The sequence below is a fragment of the Prosopis cineraria genome, unplaced genomic scaffold (genome assembly GCF_029017545.1).
Source record: "Prosopis cineraria cultivar Desert tree isolate PC_DT_omini unplaced genomic scaffold, ASM2901754v1 PC10, whole genome shotgun sequence".
In the NCBI taxonomy this organism is placed as follows: domain Eukaryota; kingdom Viridiplantae; phylum Streptophyta; class Magnoliopsida; order Fabales; family Fabaceae; genus Prosopis; species Prosopis cineraria.
The window spans coordinates 31,189,218-31,213,477 of record NW_026555341.1 but is presented as its reverse complement, the minus strand read 5'-3'; the positions used below and the strand labels follow the sequence as shown (position 1 = coordinate 31,213,477).

The window sequence follows — 24,260 nt, the reverse complement described above, 5'->3', positions numbered from 1 at the left end:
TGTTATTTGATCAATTAAATCAAGTTTGAACTTTGATTGTGAGATTTTTATTCTATCAAATATTGGATAGATATAGAGAATAATTCATGCGAGTTTGAAGTTGAAATTCTTTTTATTTATTCAATAAATACAAGCATGAGTATTAGATATGAAATTTGATTCTGGAAAGTTTTAATGCTTAAAAGTATTCATGCGGTTTGATTTTGAGAATGAAAACTGTATCTTGAAAGTGATGATTTTCTCACATGTTTGAAAATGATTTTAAAAAGGGACTTTATATAGAACACTGGTTGCTAACGGCAGTTTCGTTAGCCCTTGGCATGCCATGGTACACCTAGCTAGCAGGGTGTTTATAAGAGGTGCTAGCCCCATGCGATGGCCAACACACGTGGAACGGAGGGATGGTTATTTGTGGGCTTTGTACTCACATTTGATTTTGTGGCTTCAAGCCGCGTTTGGTTAGCATGATCCTCATAAACTGTGTGTCTATGTTTGTTTCGTGGCTTCGGCCGCGTTTGATTACAAATTCTCGTGAACTGTGTGTCCACATTTTTTTTCGTGACATAAGCCACGTTTGGTTAGTTACCCTCGTGGATTGTGTGTCCACGTTTGTAAATTGTTCTGATAAGTCCCTATAATTATGAATCCAATTATTTGAGGATTTTATATTCCATTAATGTTATTCAGTAATTTGTTTATAAATATTTATTTTATTTATGTGTTTTCTTGGAATCAAGTCCTATTAACATTTGCCATGATAGTTCAATGATTTGAGACTAAATTTTAAAATTTTATAGAGCTACTCTATTTTAAAGTTTATTACATTTTTATGAAAGCTGTTGTCTCTTTGACTCACATAATTATTTTAAACTTTCCTTTTTATTCAAGCTCTATTATTTATTGTTGGGACGTTATTCATTAAAAATTATTATTTTGGTCTCAGATACGTTAGCTGAGGTTATGCCTTCCGTAAATCCTTAAGAGGCTATAATATTTAGTTGAGAGGAAAAGCTGAAATCAAACTTCTTTAAAGTAAATTTCTTATATCAGGTGCTCCACATAAGCTATAGTTAGGGTCCTCATCCTTATGATGCATACTTTGTTATTTGCTGATTGGAAAAGAGTTCATTGCTACTACTATTGTTTTGTAAAATATTTGTAGATTTGTTTTTGGGAGATTTATTTTAAGGGGAGATTCAATCAAATTTTTTTAATATTAAATCTTTTGTTCGTATGGTTTGTATTGAGGATGGCTTAATTTATTATCAAATATTTTTATGGTTTATAAATTAGAGTTTTCATGCATAAAGACTATTGGGATATGGGTATTATCCCTATATTATGTGCCGAACATGTCCTATTTTTGGAGCATGACAAGCTCAGCCAACAAAAGAGCAACCCAGAGGAACCAAGTGAACCAAATGTTACAAATTTCTAGTTCATTGCCAGTATATGTGCTCAGCCAGCAAAAGAACAAAGGTAAATAAATTGATTTTAAAATATAAAAAGACTATTATGCCTTGATGAAAAAAAGGCTTCTCAGTGTTTCTTCTCAAATTCATGGAAAAATCATAGAATAGAATAATCAAATTCAAATATCACAAAAATATAAAGAAATCTGGAACCATTTTGGGATCACGAATGAACATAAAAATTCATTTACTGTAGTTTGAACACTATTGCAAATGGCCTGCTGGAATGACACTAGAAAAAAAATGCAGAATGAACAAAATTCACAAAATCAGTCTTGCCTCCACTAAAGAACAAAGGGAAGGAGGGAGGGGGGGAGAGAGAGAGAGGCACCAACCCTAGAAGAAGAGAAGAGATGGGCAATGCCTACAGAGCACACACACCGGACCACCTCTGACAAAAATGGGAGCAACACTAGAGGACCTATCACAGGTGATTGCACACCCTTGGAGTTGATATGGAGAACTTGATGAACGACAAAGAAGACGGCTAAACCATGATAAGAAGTAGCAGCTGAGGAAGACGCCAAAACAGAGCACAAATGGGGCTCTCTGGTGTACGCGGGTACATTTGTTTCGAGCTTAGGGGCATTTTCAACAATTCAGATTGTTTTTTTTATCCCAATTAAGGACCATTGGGATTTCTAAATTTTACGGTCCCCAACTGGAATTAATGTCCTTAGGGGGTCCTTAATTGTCATTTTTCCTAAATTTAATTTGATGAGGGAGAGGGTAGAATGGTAATTGTATAAGGCTAAAATTACAAAAACAAACCCGTTCCATTTGCTTCAGCAAGTTCGAACCTTAAAACCCCTTAAATGAGTAGTTTACACACTTCCACTACACCAGCTTCACTTCTTAATATGTTTGTCTAAATCTTAATATAACTACCATTAAAACACCAACTTATATATTTACTTATTATTAATTTTTTTTTGGGCTATTACAGATTAGTACTGGAACAAGATGTTTGGGTAGTATAAACAAGAGGAAAACTCTCGCTCCTTCAAAGAAAACCCAAATGAGATATGGAAAACTTACCCCTAGCTAACTTTGCCAAACAGTCTTGCTAATTAAATACAATTTGTCTGTTTCCTTTGTTTTATATATTACCCTTCTTGAAAATGTAAATAAGAGGCTGATTGATTTAAGATTGAATAAGGACAGAAGTTTATCAGAACAGTAATATTTCACACCCAACAAACTATAAAGAACTTAACAGAATGTAACTTACGCCTTTTCGACCAAAAGTTTCTTTGCCTCGGCAACTATTTTGCCAATAACTCGTCTTTGATGTTCCCTAGAGAAAATAAGAGAAAAATAACACAATAAAAAATACTATTACGCAAAACGCAAGCAAGATAAATGATATAGAGGTTAAGTGTGTCCATTTCAATTCAATGTACTTGGGCTCAAACGGTGTTTTTCTATAATGTAAGCATCCCTAAATCATACCAAGTATATAATGGTACTCTTGTCAACCGACAGGAAAATTGAAAGAGGGTATATTGTGATTCACTTGGGTAAATTTTGTCCAGAATTATTTGAAGAAAAAATTATAGTTCCTTGATAAAAACTACTTTGGGATAAGGCTTGTTGTTGTTGATAAAAAATACTGGGGATATAAAACTTTTACGTTCTATCAAGCATATAAGAATGAGTATCATCAATATAAAATAAAAAAACTTATGACTACTCATTATTAATAAGTCATAAATAGTGGGTAACAATATCGAGTGTGGAATAAATTTTTCTTCTCAAAATCTCTCCCAGGAAAGAAAACTCTCATCCAAACATAGCAAAACTTGTTTTTCCTCTTATTTTCTCTCCCAGTTTTCTCGTTTGTCATGATTTCTCTCGTCCAAATAGAGCGCAAGTATCTTAACGAACTTTTCTTTCGAGCAGCAATCTAAAAAACTATAACGTATTTTGAGTTTTAAAGGTATAAAGAATACTCTGTTCAGTCCAAAAGATAAGTCTTCTCTTTTAGTATAAGCAACTTAGTAGTTGTAAATTTTTTTTCCATTTTACCCATTGTATTTATTAACCAGCTGGATTCTTGTATGAATTTATGATATTCTTTTCATTCATCATTGATATTTGAGACTATGGTTAAAAAAGGAGAATAAAGATTTTACTGGTATATACGGATTATTGTTGAGAACTGCTTATATTTTTTTTTTTGAAAAAATGTTCTTAACTAAGGGTAATTGTTGGTAAAAAAAAAAAACTAAGGGTGTAATTAGTATAATTTTTAATTGAGATATCCTATTAAATAAAAATAAATATGAAAAGAGTGTGTAACTTTAAAAATAATTAACTAACTTATTGAAGATATACATAATTCAATGAAAAGTATATTTTACTATTAACAAATAAAGAACTTGATTAGTTAAAAAAATGGGAAAATTTACGGTTGAGTCCCATAGAAGTGCTTAGTTGTAAATGAGTTTTTATGTATGATGTCCATAATGCCCTCTAATTTCAAAGTAACAAATTTGAAGGAAAAAGCTACCTCCCTTCACAACAATTCATGAAGAGTAACCCATTCTCATTCGTGAGCGTATTCTTCTCCCACTACTATCAATTTGAAGTTCATTTTTCTTGGCTTTTATTCATCTTCAAATATAGCTAAAGAAAGATCATTTTCCATCTCATGTGTCTTCCTCGTTCAAAAGCACAAATCTCGCTTTGCTAGTTCGGCATGTGAATCTCGTTTTGTTGTAATTGAGTTCGGTCTATGCGACTATAATGCGACTATAGGATTTCATCAAGAAAAAGGAAAATCTTCATCTCCTTAAGCTTAATGCAACAGTGACCACGTTGAACTAGGTAAATGATGAGCTTGTATTGCATCTATTCCTTGTTAATAATTTAATTTGGGATTTCAGTGTCTGTAAGTTGAATAACAAGGCGTGGCTTTTTCTATGAACTCTTTCTGTGGATCATGTTGTGGGTGTTCATTAGTTTTGTATAGCAAATGGATATAGAGGAATCTGGTGCAAGATTAATGTGTTGAAAAATTTCTGTTATAAAATAACATCATATGTTGCCAATAGCTTATATGTGCATTGTTAATATGCTACGCATAGTTGTTAAATTTATTTGATTAAACATCAAAACTTATTCACAACTGAGTCATTTAAGACTTCAGAGTCATTTTTCCATTTCATGGAACCCTTGAATAATTAAATTTCTTTTATGTAACTCAACATTTTCTATCAACTAATTTTTGTCCAAAATATAATTTACTTTGTGAAAAGCCAGTAATATTTAATTCTTTTTCTACAAATACTTTTATTAATCATATTGTAGAGAAATATTACATCCTCTATCTCAATTTATAAAACACTTTTAGATAACATTACATACATCGATAAAGTTCATTAAATATATTTTATGGCCTTACTTTTTAAAAACAAAAATATAAATTTTTAAAAATATCTTTCATTTAATACTTCATTTGTGAAAGAATAATAAAGAGATAATATATGAAAAGAATAATATTAAAAAAAGTATTATTAATAAAATCTTATTTTGTAAAAGTATTTTATATTTTAGAAAGCCGAATCTTCTTCAAAAGTTTCTTTCTTAATTATTATATTAACCTTTAAATGGAAAAATATAGAAGGGAAAAAAGAAAGGTAAAAATATACTGAGTTTATTTGTTAATGTACAAGTTGGAGGATCCTACAAATTGTGCAACAACACTCCTAGTTTTACATGTAAAACTAGTATTTACTCGCTTCTATACCTTTCTCAGGCTAATATTTCAATTTGTTGTGCAGCATCATGATAATACCCCATCTAGCAATCAAGCAATACCACATTTTAGAGATGCAGCAAACGGAGAAGATACAGATCAAGCTCATAAGAGACTGAAAACGTAGAGAATTATTTAGGAGCCTCCATCATCATCTAGAACCTCTACCTTTGCTTCTTCCCTCTGAAATGGGAAATTTATCGAGGTCACTGTACATCCTTTCCTTTGGGCTTCTAGATTTTCACCCATTCATGAAGGTCATTTTAGAACTATAAGTCTTAGTACTCATTGTTATTTGTGGAGATATTGACGTTTCCTAATGTTCCAGGCATGTCATATATTTTCAGATTGATTGGTACATATTATTTACTCAACACTGTTATTGAGCTTTTGGGGGTGGCAGTTTTATCAAATCTTTTAGGATGATGCTCCTTGTGAAGAAGGGAGACTCCTTGTAATGCAGTCTTTCATGATCTCTCCACTGAAAGCAGAGGAAGTTAATTGAATTTCAGAGAATGTCAATTCGGTAATTTTTTTGACGTACTTCAGTTTTAAAGTGAAGTAGTTGCAACTTAATTGAGTTTTCATTCAATTCCATTGGCTTGAAGATGTACCGCCACAATAAAATTTGCCTTGGGTAGATGATTTTGTGCTCATAGTTTCATTAAATGGATAAAACCATTCCTCAATACAAGAAACACTTAAAAAGTCAAATTTGAGGTACATTCAAGCTCAAATTTAAAATACTGTAAGTTGGACATTTAACAGAAAAACTAACTATTGTATTAGTGAGACAGGAGGCAATGTTTTCAATTGTTATCACAGGCATCTTGCAATTGTGAGCAACCAGCTAGATTTGGTAATTCTAGAGAGATCCTTTTTCTTGGCCAACGAAATTGAAGAGTGGTTTGGTCAAATAATTCATTTGAAATACCAATCATCAGACTTGTGCAGTTTCTGAAATTTAATTGGAGGGAGGTGGGTTCAAGTGCAACATGTCTCAATAATCTGATATTTGTTTCTTATTAAGGTTAGGATGAGCTATAATGCTGGTGCATTCAATGCAGTATATATATATATATATATATATTACCAACAGTTAATTTATTTCAGTTTTTTAAAATTTCCAAATAATACTTCTTAATTATATATTCACTCTTTTATTTTTAAATTTATTTTAAATTTTAATACTATTTTTCTTTAAAGATATAAAATGAAACACAAATATGTATAATAAAATTTATATCCTTTTCAGTCATTATACATCTAGATCTTTTTTTGAATTACATAATATAAACATAATTCAATTTGTTAAACCAAGTTTTAAGAAAAAATATCTACATAAACTGTAACATGGGACTAAATGACATAATATCTGCCCCATCAGCTCTAAATCTAGTGTGTTTGCCAAATATATGTGGTTGACTATCTCATTGTAAAATGATGTGTCAAAATTTGAGACACCATAAATAATGTATGATTGGATATAATTATAAAATAAAAATGTTCCATGACAGACGCAAATAGACACAAATATTACACATTAATGTTGTAGCAGACGGGAATATTGATAGAGCTGAATGCAAAGAAAGAGATGTGTTCATATAATGAATACATGATTAAAGCCACATAAGTCTAACATATGACCAACTTAATGTTACTCCCTTGAACCTCAAACTTTGGGCAAATTTGGAACAGCCAGCTAGATTTAGAAATTCAAGAGACCTTTTGCCAAATAATTCATTTGGAATACTCACTAGATTTGTGCAGTTTCTCAAATTCAAAAACTTGATATTTGGAAGAGACGCAATAGAAGGATGAAGCTGCACTAATGAAGTACATCCTTCCAAGTCTAACCTCTCAAGACGTGGAAGCCTTCTAAAATCAGGTATCTTCTTCATATCTTTAGAGCCGCGGAGGTCCAAGCTCCTTAACAGCGGAATATATTTCTGGATAGCAGATCAAGCATTCATCAGAACTTGTTCAAAGACAAAATTTTTAATTGAAACATACAAAAGAATTTTTCACAATCACTAATGTCAATGCAAGTAAGTGTCATAACGACGCTTTGTCATGGGAATATCCTAGTGACAGTGAGACTTTAACACCTCTTGATGAGAAAAATATTGAACAAGAAATATTCTTTGAAAAATTGAAATGAGATATTTAGGGCCTGTTTGTTTCTATTTTATTTTTTGTTTTTAAAAATTGTCTTGCAATATAATTTTTAAAACTGCTTTTTAAAACAATAAAAAAAGAAAAGTATGGTTAATGGTAGTAGCTTATGATAGCAGTTGGTCAAGATGACTGTATTTTTCAATAATCAAACATAATGTATTTTGAAAACAATAAAAATAAAACAAAACAAATTTAAGATATTTCTATATTTCTGTTTTTTAAAACAAAAAATGACAACATTTTTTAAAAACAATTAAATTGAAAACACTTATCCAAACAATTTTTAAATTTTTTTTTGTTTTTTAAAAACAAAAATCAAACAGACCCTTAAATTGTGAAATATAAAATTCTGGTTCACTCAACGAATTAAAAGCAGCATATAACTTTATTGATCACAATCAATTTAGTTTTGATTGATATGAGTGCACAAAAATTATCAATACCTCTTCATCTCTCCACAGTTGTGTTATGCTGCTGTCTGGCATGATCAATTTCACAAGCCATTTTGGCTTAAACTTTGATGGCAAATAATTAAGTGGATACTTATGCCAGGAAAGATATCTCAAGTTGTTAGAAAGATCATCAAGATTTCCTGAAAATTTCACATTGTGGAGTATAAGGATTTTGAGTCTCCTCAATTTTGATAAACCTTCTATGTTCAATGTTGTCCTATGTGGATGCTCTTCATCATTTGAGAGTACTATGATTCGAATACGATTAGTTCCCTGAATAAATATGGATGTATTGCATAAGTAAATATAAAAAGTCGAAACTATCAACTCTAAATATATATATATATATATAAACACAATAAGATAAGATTCTAATTTCTAAAATATAAATATTTTATCTATATAATCTATAAAAAATAATTAAAATCAAATCAATGCAAAGGCTTTGTTGTTATCATAAATTGGGCCATTTGCTAATATAGTTAATTATGTCTACGCTGTCTAAAATGTCATTACTTTCTGTTCACAAGCATCTAGATGGTTTTTTTAAAAAAAAAACAAAATAGAAATGAAATCATTCATAAAGATGATAAGCCAATTATAACATCCTATCAGGGATACAGATTATTCATCAATTGCCTCCTTCATCAATCCAAGGAGGGTTGGTCAAAGATATAATAATGACCCTCTTCTAGATGGGTTTTTAACCATCTCTATCAACTCCTAAATTTAAGGACGGAAGCAATAAGCATGGTCTTTTGCAATAATTTTATCTAAGTTGGGGGATATTTCATGAACTAAACTAACAACTTATATTACTATAGGCGAAATTGATAATTTACTTTTAAGGCTATTAAAGTATGAAGAACTTACAGTATTTGTCTCCATGATATGACGAAAATCTTCATAATTCCATATCCTACTCCGCTTTCCAGGTTCAGGGGATTCATGTTGAACAATTAATTTTGCTAATTGTTGTAGAATACGATGTATTTTTATTCTTTGACTTGATATGTTTATTAGTGACTTTCCTATGAGACTTTCGATTATCATATCACGATAATATCTAGAAAGACATCGACAAAATAAAATTCCCTTGATATAATCAATCTTTTGTCCTGCAAAACAACATGCAATATCCAAGAAAGCATTCTTTTGCCAATCTGTGAGCCCATCAAAACTTTTCTTAAGTACTGCGAGTACTGAAGGGTCAGGAACTGTTTAAAGTTTGGTCAACACACTTTTCCACTCTGAGACACTTAGATCAACAAGCGATGAACCTACTGATTGAATAGCTAATGGAAGGCCATCAGCATATTTAAGTGCTTCCAGGGTCAGCTCCTCATAGCCTGTCATTGGTTTATTACTTTTGAAAACAATTTTGCAGAAAAGTCGAAGAGCTTCATTTTGATTCAAAAGTTCCACCTTGTGAATCTCATCTACTCCAAGATGTCTAAGGAGTCCCTCATCTCTGCTTGTTATGATAATTCTACTTCCTCCTCCAAACAACCATCTAATCCATCCTCCATCATCAAAAGGTTTCGAGTACTCAACATCATCAAAAACAACAAGCATCCTGTGGAGTCTTGGGCTTTTTAAATATTCAAGTTGAAATTCTTTTGGCAAAGCTATCCGAAGAAATGCCTCCTTTAATATGGATTGACTTGGAAGATAAACTTGAGCGGTAGTTGGAGGGGAGATGAAATAGGCAGAATCAAAACGGTGGGAGATTTTGTTAAAGACATCTCCGGCAAGAGCCGTCTTCCCTACTCCCCCCATCCCACTAATCCCTACAACTCGCACATCATCCTTTGAGCCTAAGTCCATGAGCTCAATTAATTTTTCTACACGATGATATCCTATCCCTACTGTAGCTATTTCTCCTGATTTATCTATTTCCCTTGCATGTGCTTCGATGTCATATAGCCTTAGTATCCTGCAGAAGAGAAGAAGAACAAAAGTAATTTAGCAGTTAATTTTTCCTAAGTCCATGAGCTCAATTAATTTTTCTACACGATGATTTCAAATCTTGTTTCTCTGTCCACACACACAAGAAAGGACTGATCAATTTACTCGCAATTTTGTTAAATAATGTTACTTACCGAGCACGCTTTTCACGCAAAATGTTGTCAATATGTTTCTCAAGAATATCACGAATAACCTGAGGCTGATCGCTCCTGAATAAGATGGAAGAAAAGAGAATTAGTCCTACTAACAGAGTGAAAAGATGTCAATTGGATGAAGACGATTGCTAACATGAAATTGAGTGCACATTAAATTTATATAAAATTAACTTATTCCTGCAGAAATAATAACTTTGCTTACTAGGATAAATGTTTAATTTTGTTAAATTAAAAAAATTTCTATGCCAAAGGACGAGTGGATAATTTGGCAGACGAAAGTCAAGAACAAATATATTTCCAAGCTAGGAGCTATTAACAGAAAGAGGACGAAGATCAAATGATAATTAAATCAATCATAGTTTATTCCTTTCTCTACTTCAATTTATCCTTAAAAAGCCTTTCAAAGGAAGAAACTTAAAAAAAAAAAGAAGAAGAGGAAAGAACAGAACAATTAGATAAGAAGGTCTTACTTATCTCGAACCGCCAAAGTTGTTGTTGAACGTCGTAGCACCCAGTTTCCCAAATAACTGCCCCAATATACTTGAAAGAAGTCCGTCTCCAAAAAAAATTGGCAGAAAATTTACACATCCCTTTAAGTTTTCCTCCAAGTAGCGTGCTTGGGCCTCACAATTTTTTGAGAAGATAAAAACATGAAGCTTGTATTTGTTCATGGGAGCTTGAGCAATAGAATCTCGTGAAGCCATAACTACACCATCTGTATGTAGAGCATTGCGAACGTCTTCAACAAATGAGCGATTGTCCTCAGTTATGAAATTCAATACAAACACATCGCAGCTCCATGGCCATATCTCCTTGGACGACGACCCTGCACGTCTCTGGACATCCATTGCGAATCTGAAACCGTAGTTTCTTAGTAATTAACATTCAACCACACTTGCTTCCCAAACCTTTGTGTGATGTAAGGATTAGCACTCGAAGAAGATGTTTGGGTAGTCTAAACATGAGGAAAACCCTCTCTCCTTGAAAGAAAACCTCAATGAGGTATGGAAATCTAACCCCTAGCTAACCTTGCCAAGCAGTCTTTCTAATTAATTATAATGTGTCTGTTTCCTTTGTTCTATTATCCTTTCTTGAAAATGTAAATAAGAGGTTGATTGATTTAAGATTAAAACAAACACAGAAGTTGATCAGAACAGTAATATTTCATACCCAACAAACTATAAAGAACTTAACAGAATGTAACTTACGTCTCTTCGACCAAAAATTTCTTTGCCTCTGCAACTATTTTGCCAATAACTCGTCTTTGATCTTCCCTGGAGAAAACAAGAGAAAAATAACACAAAATAAAAAAAATACTATTACGCAAAACGTAAGCAACTATAATTAACTCCTGATAAATAACATAGAGGTTCAGTAAGTCTATTTCAAATCAATGTACTTGCGCTCAAACGGTACTTTCCTATAAGGTAAGCATCCCTGAATCATATCAAGTACAAGCAAGAATATAATGGTACTCTTGTCAACCGATAGGAAAATTGAAAGAGGGTATATTATGATTCGCTTGGGTAAATTTTGTCCAGAATTATATGAAGAAAAACTATAGTTCCTTGATTAAAAAAAAACTTGGGGATATAAAAACTTATGTTCTATCAAGCATAAGAATGAGTATCATCAATATAAAATATAAAACTTATGATTACTCATATTATTAATAAGTCATTAATAGTGGGTAACAATTCAAATTCCTTACGTTTTTTGTTTGAGTTATGCATCTAGCTCAGAGTTTTTTTTTTTTTTAATGTTAATACAGTATCAAAAAGTCCCTTGATAATTTACAATTGTGTTTTAACCTTGATCTTGAGGTTACATGCTTTTCAAAACGTTCTGAATAGCTAGAAAACGACAACAATGATAAAAAGAGTAAATGGTCGTATATAAAATTAGAATTTCATTGAAATAGAAGAGATGTGAGTAAACATGTAATTAACAGAAAGGTTTTAATATATTGCTTCTTCCCTCTGTGTCTATTACTCCCAGATCCAAAAATATATTGTGAAGGATTTAATCAGTTGGTTGAACATGGATTAGAAGATGAAAAAGATAAAGAGATGTGAACAATCAGATCCATATCCAACAACATATAAACGAACAGAGCATCAATTATTACTTACGAGTTTTGTATGACCAAATTTGGGCGTTGATCCAGCAGTGTCTGAAATGGAGCTAGCCATGTTTTCACTGTAGACGGATCGACGTTGAAGAAAATTGGCAGAAATTGGTGGCCTGGTGCCATCATACACTCAAACATTACTGCTAGTTTGTCCAAGCAACTTGGGGAGAAAGCATATCTAGGTGAGAAGACAACTATATAAATATGCGACTCTTCAATTATTTCAAATGGCTTAGGCAATAAGCTCCTGCCGATTCTAAAACCTTCTTTTGCTAAAGCATTCCAAAGAATTTTATAAAACCAGTGAGCTTCCATATTATTGTAACTTATGGCCACATCATATTTCCAGATCCTCTTTGAAGAAGAAGAAGTAGAAGAAGAAACTCTGCTCTGGTAATCCATTGGTAAAGGCCACACGGAATTCACTGCGACATAAATAATCAATAAATATCAACAAAAAGTGGGAGCCAGGCAATAGCATTAAAAATTACAAAATTAGACATATCGGGTCCAGTGACTGTTGTTCCCCCCTTCGTCCCTGGGGTTCTGTATGGTGTGAACGCATTGACTCTGACTTCAATTTATGAAATAATTTTAAAGGTACTTTGAATTAAAAAAAGATTTTAAAAATTTTAATAAATAATAAAAATATATATTATACTACCTAGCCTAATAAAGTTAAAAGTTCTGTGATGCAGTATGAATGAATTTTCTGAGAATCTGTAAATTTTATTGCAGTTTTATTCTTTTAAAGAATAGATAGAAGATATTATATTTTATAAAAAATAATAAAATATAGAAAATATCTTATGAAATTATATCGATATCAACTTCCGGGAATTTGTTCCCGTGATGATACGCTTGGCCCTTAAATATTAACAAGTCTTGAGTTATTTTCCTATTATTTCCTTAATGTTAACACCTTTTGTCCTGCTTTACAAGGCATTTTTATAACAAAATTTGTAAATACCAATAAAATCAATTAATGAAGTAAAGTTTAGAATTTTAATTTCTCCGTGAACTTCTGAAAATACTTTTTATTTAACAAGAGAAAGAGACGAAAATACATTTAAGGGGTGAAATAAAGATCAAATCAAAAGGAGTAAAATCATGAGAGATAATTTTAAAATAAATTTTATTAATAAATTATTTTAAATATCTTATATTCTAAAATATTAAATTACTTCAAAAACTTATAAAACAGAATAGCGATAGCATAGCTAATTAATAGTTCTTGTTTGTTCATTGGCAAAATTATTGGGTGTGACTTTTTAAAATTATGGTTTCCTTATCATATGCTGCGAGTAAAATCATGCAGGCTTTCTTTTTGGAGGTTCATTGGTTTTTGCTTGCTAGTCATTAATTAATTCCATTATCCTTATTTCATGCCCATGATTTATGGCTGCATAAAGGACTGACTCAATAGGACTTTGGTCTAACCCGAAGTTTGATCCTATTCATGAAAAGGCTTGAGTGAAGAAACTTGAGATCTAATTTGATCCTAGTATAACCAGTAGGACTAGGAGACTGGTCCTAATCTTGTCCAACATCTCACTTTTTTTTAATCTATGAGTGGTAGCAATTTATTTCAATATAATAAACTCAATTAACATAATTAAGTTATTTATAATTGCATAAAATTTATCACAACAACAACAATAATAAATCCACAATAATCTTCAACAATAACAAAAAGTATTTCAGTTACAACACAAATTATTCAAATTAAACAACCTTCAATAACATTAAACAACCTTTAACATGTCTAAAGTCCATCACACTAAGTTAACAACAAATTCCACCAATAAATTTCACTAATAAAAGGAGAAGATTGGGGTTGGTCAATGCTAGAATATTGTTCAATATTTATGACTTCACAAATATAAAACACAAAAAATACTAATTATTATTATAAATTAACTTATTGTTATAATAATTAATAAATTAATTATAATTATATTAAATAAATTTATGGGACTAGACCAATTGGTCCAAATGCTCAGCCTTTTGTCCAGTCCAACCCAAAGAAAAAGTTTGGTATTTTTTGTCTTTTTAGTCCTAAAAGACTAATTTTTATCTAGACTAGACATGAATGAGTTTGTCTCGAATTGAATTGGATTGGATCGAATTGAAAGACTTTTGTATAGCCCTACCATGATTTATTTCTCGTACGCGTCAACTATGCCATTCCGCTAAAGCAGCCCATTATTTTAATTTTGATCACTAAAACATCCTGTTATTGATGCTAAGTGCTGACTTCAAGTCTACCATGCAATTGCCTTCTCAATTTCAACTAGTCCCCACATTAAGGCTTCTTTTTTTTTTAAAAAAAAATACTGGATAACATTACTCAAAAGGAGTACAAATCAGGTCTCAAGAGCTGCACGTTTCTCATCATCATTCACCACCTCAATATAATAAGGTGGGGGTTGATCATATAAGCAAAAAAGACCAATACTCTGACCGTATCTACACTGAAAGTCACCCTTATTTTGACACTATCAAGAAGATCAGAGATCTTGTTATGAAAGATTGGATAGTCACCTTTGATCATGTTCATAGAGAAGCTAACAGATGTGTTGATCTCTTAGCTCACCAGCCTCCGTATGATACCTTTAATATTATGATTTTTGATGAACCACCACATGATTGTAGAAACCTCATGGTTTTAGATATGACTACATCTTAGTTTTTTGCACAATTTTACCGTGACCTTGTAATCCAAAAAAAAAAAATCAATACTAACAAAAGCCTGGCTAGCAAGTAAATGAGCACAGGAGTTAATTTATTTCCAAACATAAACTCTAAGGAAAACAAAACTATCACTAAATAACAGGAACCTAGTATAATTAATCACTTCCTTGTAGGGATGATAATCCAGATCTTGTCTGGTTATCAGATGAATTGCTTCAACATAGTCCATATGGACCCTCCCTCTAAAAAGGCCCATAGAAGTATAGAGTTGTAATCGAAAGAAAATTGAATGCTAAGTTTTTATTAAGTGACTTTATCTTGTTCTTACTCACAAGGGTATTTATCTCCCACATATTCAATTCACGCTTCATTAATTATGTCACAAGGTATTGTGTTTTCGTACTTAAATCTAATGGTTTGGTCAATTAAGTCATTATTATTCATTTATATTTTTTGAACATTAACGGATTCAATGTTGATAAATTTTAAAGAATGAGAGGTAGAAGGTAGTTTCTTTCCCATTAACTTGCTCTTATTATTACACGAAGAAGTTGATTTGACTAGTTGTATGATGAAGTCTTCTTTAACTCGTTGTGTTGCATGCATGAGAGTGAAAGAGAGAGAGAGAGAGGGGGGGAGAGGGAGAGGGCGGGAGGGAGGTACTTTGAAGAAGCCTTATCCATTCAATCCAAGTATATATAAGAGTTCCATTTTGATTGTTACTTTTCTTGTTATATCACATATTTGATTAAATTATCATATGGCCAAAAGCCATCTTAGTTTTGATCATAACTACTATGTAATGGATAATTTTACTGTTATAATGGTTACAGTAATTAATTCATTCATTTCGAATCTAACTGTCATTCTCCCAATTTTGAGATGCATTTTGATTATATTGACGTTATTCTTAAACATTGATTTGTTTAGATTATTCCAAAGCCATGTATGAAAGTCATAAGCTACCTCACTACGTAAGTTAGAGTCACATCACATTTCCAGATCGAAGAAAAGATGATTATGATGATAGGCCTCAGTTACATGGATGGAGTAGGAGAGGGATATAGATCATTTGTTGCTAATGCATGTCAACACAATGTGAAGATCTTTGTTAATACTAAATCAATGTTATAAACTATACTCATAATCCAGTGGCCTATAAATTCGGATGATGAAATAAGGGAATAGTTTTAGAATTTATTAGTTTAGTTGGAAGATGTATGCGTGTGTGGGAAACAAGATTGAAGCATCCAAACGGATTGTTTTAGTTGACCGTTGACACGATTGACTATTATGGATTAGGAAGCTTCTTACAGGTTTCTTAGCCTTTGCTGCGTGAATAATATCAACTATTCATGATGTTATTTTGGGATTTGAAAGCTTCTTAAAAGTTTCTTGCCTTGGATGCTTGAAGAGAGAGATTTTTCCCCCAACAAAATATCTCCATACAGTAGCAATGAGACTAATCTTTCAAGGAATCTAAGTGGTATTTAAGGGGTTGTCCTTTCTCAAACAATACTCTCTGTATACACTTCTAACCTTTAGGAATTGAACTTTGAAATGATGCTTAAGGAAAAATAGAGAAAAGATTTTAAATCTCCCTCCAATCCCTATCATAAGCTATTAAATTTGCATGAAAAAATATAAACTTCTAATTTTACCTTTATTTAAATAAAAAAATTTTAAATTTACATTACATTATCTCCCATAGTTAATGAAATTAAAAATGAGTAATGTTGGAAAAACATAACTAATACCCCATAATATGCCTTATACTAATGACTAAAAATGCTTCTAGAAGATGCCCTTAGAGACCAAAGGGAGTATGTTATTAATGCACATATATTTAATATGAGAAAAATTAAAAACTCATTAAACTTTTAGATAAAATTGATCATTTTTAAGATTTTCTTTGATTATAATGAACTACTTTCTCTATCCTAAATTATAAGATATTTTTAAAGAAAATTCAACATCTCAAAATGTAATACATTTTGACAAAAACACATAAGCATATTTCATTGGGGTAAAACATGATTTTGTTGTGGTGAATGTGCACTCTATAATTTTATTGGAAAGTCACAAAACAACGAGTGCTAGAGACAAATGGGATTTCACTTGAGCGAAGGTACTCTTTAGAATTTTGGAAGAAAATACAGAGAGACCTTTGTTGGAGCATAATATCCTTTCACTGGGACGAACATAACAGAAAACAAAAGGGAGAATGACAGTTAAGTCCTAAAAGAGAAAATTAATGACAATTAGGTACCCAATAAATTTTTTGAAAAATCAGTTGTAAATATTGATTCAAACAGTTGTAAGAATAGAAGATCTAATTGCAAATATGACATTTAAATTTTGAATATAACAATTTGTTTGTAATTCTAATTCCTATTTATAACTATTTAAATTAATATTTACAATTTATTTCATAGAAAGTTTTGTCGGGGACTTAACTATCATTAATTCATATTTTTGGGACTTTATTATCATTCTTCCAAAACAAAAACACTCACAACCTTAGAAAAATACACAAGAAAACCAAATACCCAAATAGAAAATAGCTTAAACACCTTTCAATCAACATAACCATTATATTATACCCTCTTCCATACCTCTTAATATATTATACCCTCTTCCACACCTCTTAACATTTAATTGACAGCTTTCAATCCAATCACCCATCAACATAAGGCATTGAGTATGTAAAAGTGCATAGAAATTATCAACAATAGAGCATAAAGGAAGGACACTTTCCCAAAATGTTGTTAGCATGCTCCTTAATTTCTAAAACTTGACTTTGAGCTTCCAAATTCTTCAAGAACCTTGCAACCTTCAAACGCATCAAATAAAGAAGATCAAATCAAAGACAACTAAAACCAAAAAAAAAAAGCCCAAAAGCACAAGTAAAATGAACATAAAGCTTAGGTTGCCTCCTAAAAAGTACTTGGTTTATAGTCCTCAACCAGCCTCTCTCAAATCATAAAGATGGATCAACCAACTAGACAATAAACTTAAATCACTCTATTTCACCTCTGCTATAGTGCTTGGTCTTTATTCATTAAATTTGAAAGATCTACCTATTCTTTCATCGATAACCTCAATTGTTCCATATGGTGCTACAAAAAGCACTTTAAAAGGACAGGACCATTAAGATTTCATCTTTTCAAGAAACAACTTTAAACTTCAATTGAAGAGAAGTACCAACTGTCTTGACTCAAATTAAAAGTCTGATGCAAGATATGTTGATCATGCCATCTTAGTCCTCTCCTTATAAAGTCTTATACTTTTAAAAGCATGGAGTCTAAACTATTCCAACTCATTCAATTGCAATATCCTTGAAGTTTCTCAGGGTCCATATTCAGTTGTTTAATCACCCACCAAGATTTATGCTCTAATTTAATAGGCAAGTGGCATGCCTTCCAAAAAACCAAACAGTATGATGACATCCTAATTGAAGTCCAAAAGGCTATGCGGTAGGCCTATAAAGCATTATCAAGCTTGTTCGACTAATCTTTTCTAGTAGGACCCATCGTCTTCTTAAGCATCTACTTGATCTCTCTATTAGTCAACTCACAAAGACCATTGGTTTGCGAGTGATAAGTAAGGGACAGTTGATGGAGGACTCCATACTTTGACAAAGATCTTTAAATTGCTTGTTGTTGAAATGAGCACCCTCATAAGTGATAATGGCTCTAGGAGTATCGAATTTGGTAAAGATGTTCTTCTTAAAAAACTATATCATAGTATTACCATCCTTTGATTGGCATAACTATAGCCTCTGCCCACTTGCTCCTATACTCTACAGCAACAAGTATTTATTGATTTCCTCTAGAAGAAGGAAATGGTCCCATGAAATCCATACCCTAGATATCAAGCAACTCCACTTCTAAAATTCTTGATTGAGGCATTTCATGTCTCCTAGAAATGTTCCTTGTCGTTTGACATCTATCAAACTTGATAACAAATTCGTGAGCATTTTTAAATAAAGAAAGCAAATAAAAACTAAACTCAAGTACTTTAAGTACAGTTCTTTATCCCTTATTTACATATATAATGCATGCATTTAATATGGCTTCTTACTCTATTTCAAGAACACATTTTCTAATGATCAAATGAACACATCTTTCAAACAGAAATGGTTCATCCTAAATATAAAAGTCAAAATTATGGAAAAATTTCTTCTTTTAAAAAAGCTTTAAATTAGGAGGTAATACTTTATACACAATATAATTCATAATATCCACATGCCATGGTAAATCATATTGATGAGGGTAATAGTGAGAAAAAAATTAAAGTAGTATTGATGAGGGTAAAAGTGAGGGAAAAAATGGATTTGTAAACAATAACTCAATTCCATGGGAGTGATGTAACGTCATCCTCAACATTACCAAACACATACAACATCAAACACGAGACACTGTTATAACAACCGAGATTAATCAAGAGCCATAAAATGGTCATTACAGGGTTATAAAAAGGTTTAAAAAATCTAGATCTCAAGAAAACCCTTTTCAAGTCTTTTGAGCTCAAACTATAGTCTACAACAAATTAAACAAGATAACGGAAGCATGAAAATCAAAATAATACTTAAAAACAATATAAACATAATATGAAAAAATTTTTGAAAAAAAAGGTCCTTAATTCACTTGATTTCATAATATGAAATCAAAACAATACTCCCTCTTTATGTCTCGTTTTGTGGTGCGCTTGTCAATGTGTCATGGAGCACACTTGCTGTCATGACAGCAGATAGCTGGCGACATTGCTGTCCGACATCCAATTTGAGCAATTCAATTTTTCACATGTAGCTCTTCAAGCCACTTAGCTATTAGCATTAGTCTTACACCCAAATACTAAACCAAATAAAATTTGGATGCCTGAACCTAAAATGATACCTTTTCTTTCTAAAACCACAATCAAGGTATCCAAACTCACATAGTAAGTGTCAACAACCATGGAACCGCTTGACTCAACTCAAATGGACCACAAACAACTTGCTCATACAATCAAACTACAACAACAACTTTCAGACACAAATTGGCCATTTAAACCACAATTTAGCATAAATCTAAAAAGTGGTAACAAACATTCAATATCTATTCAATTGGCCAATCAAACATATGAATCAACACAAAATAACACTTGCAATAGTATCTCAACTTCTTATAGCTATTTCATCACAAATACAACATTTCAAGCTGAGATACCTATAATTTACAACATAATCTATGCAAGTACTCTCCAAATGACTTATGTTTTCCTAAGAAGGCATATACATGTGCAATTCATTACAAAACCATGATAAATGTAAAGGACTATACAATTACTGGCTAGTCCCTACGACGCTCGATCGCACCTTCCTTTCCTTTGCCTCTATCAGAGCCTTCACCTATAAAATAAAACGACGAGGTGAATCAATGACTTAATAACCAAATAGTCTAATCAAACTACTCGTGTGTGAGAACAGATAGTGTGTATGTGAAGTCACATTTAAAACACATAACAAGTTATACATCCATGCATATGGCTATAGAATGATATGCATGATCAACACACCACCTTATACCTACCTTATATCTTTAGATTGAATTTGTAGGCTGACAACTTAATAGGACCAAATTCATGTGATTGGATTAACCCAAACTCACCATTAGTAGGAGGTAGCCCTGGCCAAGAATGCCTTCACCCATTATAGACCACAGATTCCCCTTATCCACGAATACTATGAGTATCGATGCCTAATTTATCTCACAAAGTACTATGACTTTTAAAAAATTTTGAATAGTGCACTGGGGCTTTCACGATGCTAGTGTACAATATAGATTTCCAAATAATATTCTCAATACCACACTAGGGTGAACTCCTATCCTCTCACAATGATCATGCCAAACATATGCTCGATGAGTCCACACATAATCATAACATATTATTTTCACTAAAATGATTATTTTCACATAAATCATAGAATTTCTCAAATACTTATACTTGAATATAAGATTTAGCCATCAACATTGCAAGATTTAAAACATGATTTCTCATTCCACTTCACATAAAGTTTTTTAAATCATAATCATTTCATAATCATACAATACTAATATAAATCAAGAGTAATAGCTTTAAAAATGTTCCATAACAGACGCAAATAGACATAAATATTACATATTAATGTTGTAGCAGATGAAAATATTGATAGAGCTGAATGCAAAGAAAGAGATGTATTCATATAATGAATGCATGATTAAAGGCACGTAACTCTAACATAAGACCAACTTAATGTTACTCTCTTGAACCTCAAACTTTGGGCAAATTTAGAGTAGCCAGACAGATTTAGAAATTCAAGAGAGATTTTGCCAAATAATTCATTTGGAATACTTTCTAGATTTGTGCAGTTTCTCAAATTTAAAAACTTAAGCCTTCTCAGATACGCAATAGAAGGATGAAGCTGCACTAATAAAGGACATTCTTCCAAGTCTAACATCTCAAGACTTGGAAGCAATCTAAAATTGTAATAGCCCATAATAATAATAACAATAATAAGTATATATTTATAAGTTGGTATGTAATAGTAGTTATATTAATTTGGGAACATGTTTGGTAAGGAGAAGTGTTGGTAGAGTGGAAGCATGCATGTTAGAGTTATTGAAGGTCCCAAGTTCAAATTCCCGGTGTAAGAAATGAGATTTTTATTTTGTTTAGCTCCTCTAAAATTACCAGAATACCCTTGCTCCATTAGATATATTTTCTTTATTCTCTCTCTTATCCAAGTCGGTTTTACAGAGTATAAGAAAGAGGTAGAGAAATCTGGAAGCTTATACCGATTCTTACTCTTCATTCTGCAGTGGTCACTGACTAATCTTCTCCTTCGTATTCTCAGTGGTCGTCGGCCAGAGTGGAGCTTGGGCTGTGCTGGGTTGATCTACCCGTGCTTCTTGTCTCTATTTTCCTCTTCTTTTTCTACTCTGTTTCTTCAAGTGGCTGCTAGGACAAGAGAGAGAGCTGCAAAACTGCATCGAGCCTATGCTCTATTACCATCAAATCACTGTCTTCTTCTTTCTCAACCAAGAGTTGTGCAGCCGTTTATGCCAGTTACCACTGCTAGAGCGTCGTAGCTGTGTCGTTTGCTACTGTCGTGAGTTTCTCCCTGTTTAGCCATTTTTCTTCTCTGCTTGTTTTCATAGATACAAGCTAAAATGCTTCTTGTTATTCTTACTCTTGATGTGGCGATCTAAGTCTATCCATGGGAAGAAAAACACGTGAAATTGGGCTTGCTAGTTGAGGGTCAATCACCAAGCTTCATCTCCTCTGTTAAGCGTTCCAGATTTTCTTTTCCTTCTCTTTGGTTGTCTGCCACTGTACAGCTTAATTGGGTTGAGGTTTGGAGCTTCAATCCTTTTATTATTGACTTAGCTATGCTTGTGAGTGTAGTTATCTGCTGCTGCTGCTGCGTGTGCATGAGATTTCAGAAGGTCAGTGTGTTCTGGTTTTGTCACTGCCGTGCTGTGTAGTGAGAAAATGAATAAATTAAGTTAAATAAGCTTGAAACCCATCTGAACTTGGTAATGATATATGTATATACGTGATTTGAGGATTGAAGTTTAGGAAAAAAAATCAATCATCTCCCCTGTTAACCATACATGCTTGTGTGAGGAAGGAGATGTTATTGTAGCCTAGAGTGCTATTTCGAAATAATCAGATTATCAATGTTGTGAGGGTTTAAGGATGTTGAAATCTAGAAAGAAAGACTAATCTCGGCTTGGTAATTATGCTCATAAGTATTCAATATCATGATTGGTGGGAGTAATATGTTAATATGGGAGCTATTGCATTATGAATGGAATGTTTTGACTAAAACAAATTGGTAGACATTAGGGATATTAATGATAAAGATTGGATCAACTCTAAAAATGATATTGGCTTTGGAATTTCAAATGATAATGGTTGATTTTGAATCATGTTGAAAAAAAATTATTTAATTATATCCTTATGGGGTGTGAGGAAGAACGAGACCCTGACCAGAATTAAAGGCAAGGATATCTTTGAGAAATTGAAGCTCTAACGAGTAAGTGAATATTATTCCATTTAATTTATTTTTATTTTGATAGCCTTTTTCTTGAAATATTTTATTCTTATGAATTATATTAATTTTGAAAATTATGAAATATCAATGAAGAACAAATGAGTTATGATATGTGCATTTATTGATTCTTGAAAATATATTTCCAAGATGGATGAAAGCATTTTTGTATGGTTGTTAAACTTTGAAATTTATTGGATACTTAATTAATGCAAGTTTATGATTTTGACAAATATTAAGATTTGAAATAGTTCATGCGAGTTTGGTAGTAAGAATGATAATTTATTTTAATGATAATTGTCTTCTCGCATGTTTGAGGCGTGATTTTAAGAGAACTCAAAACAGAACATTGTTGCTAACGGTAATTCCGTTAGCCCGTAGCGCTGTGGTTAAATATTAGCTAGTTTGTTTCGTGAGTTTTATTCTCATGTTTGGTATTCGTGGGCTTAGTACCCGCGTTTGATTTTGTGGCCTGAGCCGCATTTGGTTATTTATCCTCATGAATTGTGTGTCCACGTTTGTTTCATAGCTTCGACTGCGTTTGGGTACTTACCCTTGTGGACTGGTGTGTCCACATTTGTTTTCGTGGTATAAGCCGCGTTTGGTTATTTACCCTCGTGAACTGTGTGTTCACGTTTGTAACCTATTCTGTTGAGTTCTCAAAATTCTAAATGTTGATTAAAGTGTTTTTAAAATTTATATGATTTTGGCTAACAATTTTACCATTTTGAGGAATATGTGAGAAAATTATTTTCTTTAAGCATGATAACATAAATTGTTTTCAATATACTCTTATTTTACAATTATGGATATTACTTATAGGCTTACAAATCTTTGTGGAATCATTTTTAATTAATTGACACCATTATTGGAGTTTATTGATTTAAATTCTAAGAATTTTACCATGGGAATGCTATTCACTGGAAAAATTATTTTGGTCTCAGACTTGTTAGCTGACGCTAATCCTACCATCGACCTCAAAAGGGCAACTAGTTACAGTGGGTGGACATTTTGATTGGTATTGTTTCTTTAATGTAAATATATAATTTGTATGTCTTTTTGATTTGAAAGAAAGAGTAGATGCTCCACATAGGTTGTTGATAAACCTTATTTTTGGTCTGTATATTGGTTGTTGGCTGGAAGGAGCTACGCTCCTGATTTATACTATTATTTGTAAAAAAAATTTTGTTGTAGAATTTTCGGGAGATCCTAGTTACAGGGGAGGTTCTGCCGAAATTTCTACAAAAACATCGAAACTTTCTTATAATAATGAGTTTAAAAGAGTTATTTTAATTCTCATGTAATTTGATTAAATTTTGTTTTTTTCTTTTGTAAAATGGAATAAATGTTCATTTTGAGGCTTATAGGAATGT

At 32.0% G+C, this 24,260-nt stretch overlaps 1 protein-coding gene across 1 annotated transcript; it reads right to left on the bottom strand.

The window, feature by feature from the left end:
- Nucleotides 1-6,799: 6,799 nt before the first annotated feature.
- LOC129323119 (disease resistance protein RPP2B-like) lies at nt 6,800-9,697 on the bottom strand. Its single transcript, XM_054969690.1, has 3 exons — nt 8,736-9,697; nt 7,854-8,135; nt 6,800-7,181 (listed from the first exon to the last, which is right to left on the bottom strand). Exons 1-3 carry the CDS (start codon nt 8,913-8,915, stop codon nt 6,852-6,854), a joined length of 792 nt encoding a protein of 263 aa, XP_054825665.1. The 5' UTR covers nt 8,916-9,697; the 3' UTR covers nt 6,800-6,851.
- Between the last annotated feature and the right edge of the window lie 14,563 nt (nt 9,698-24,260).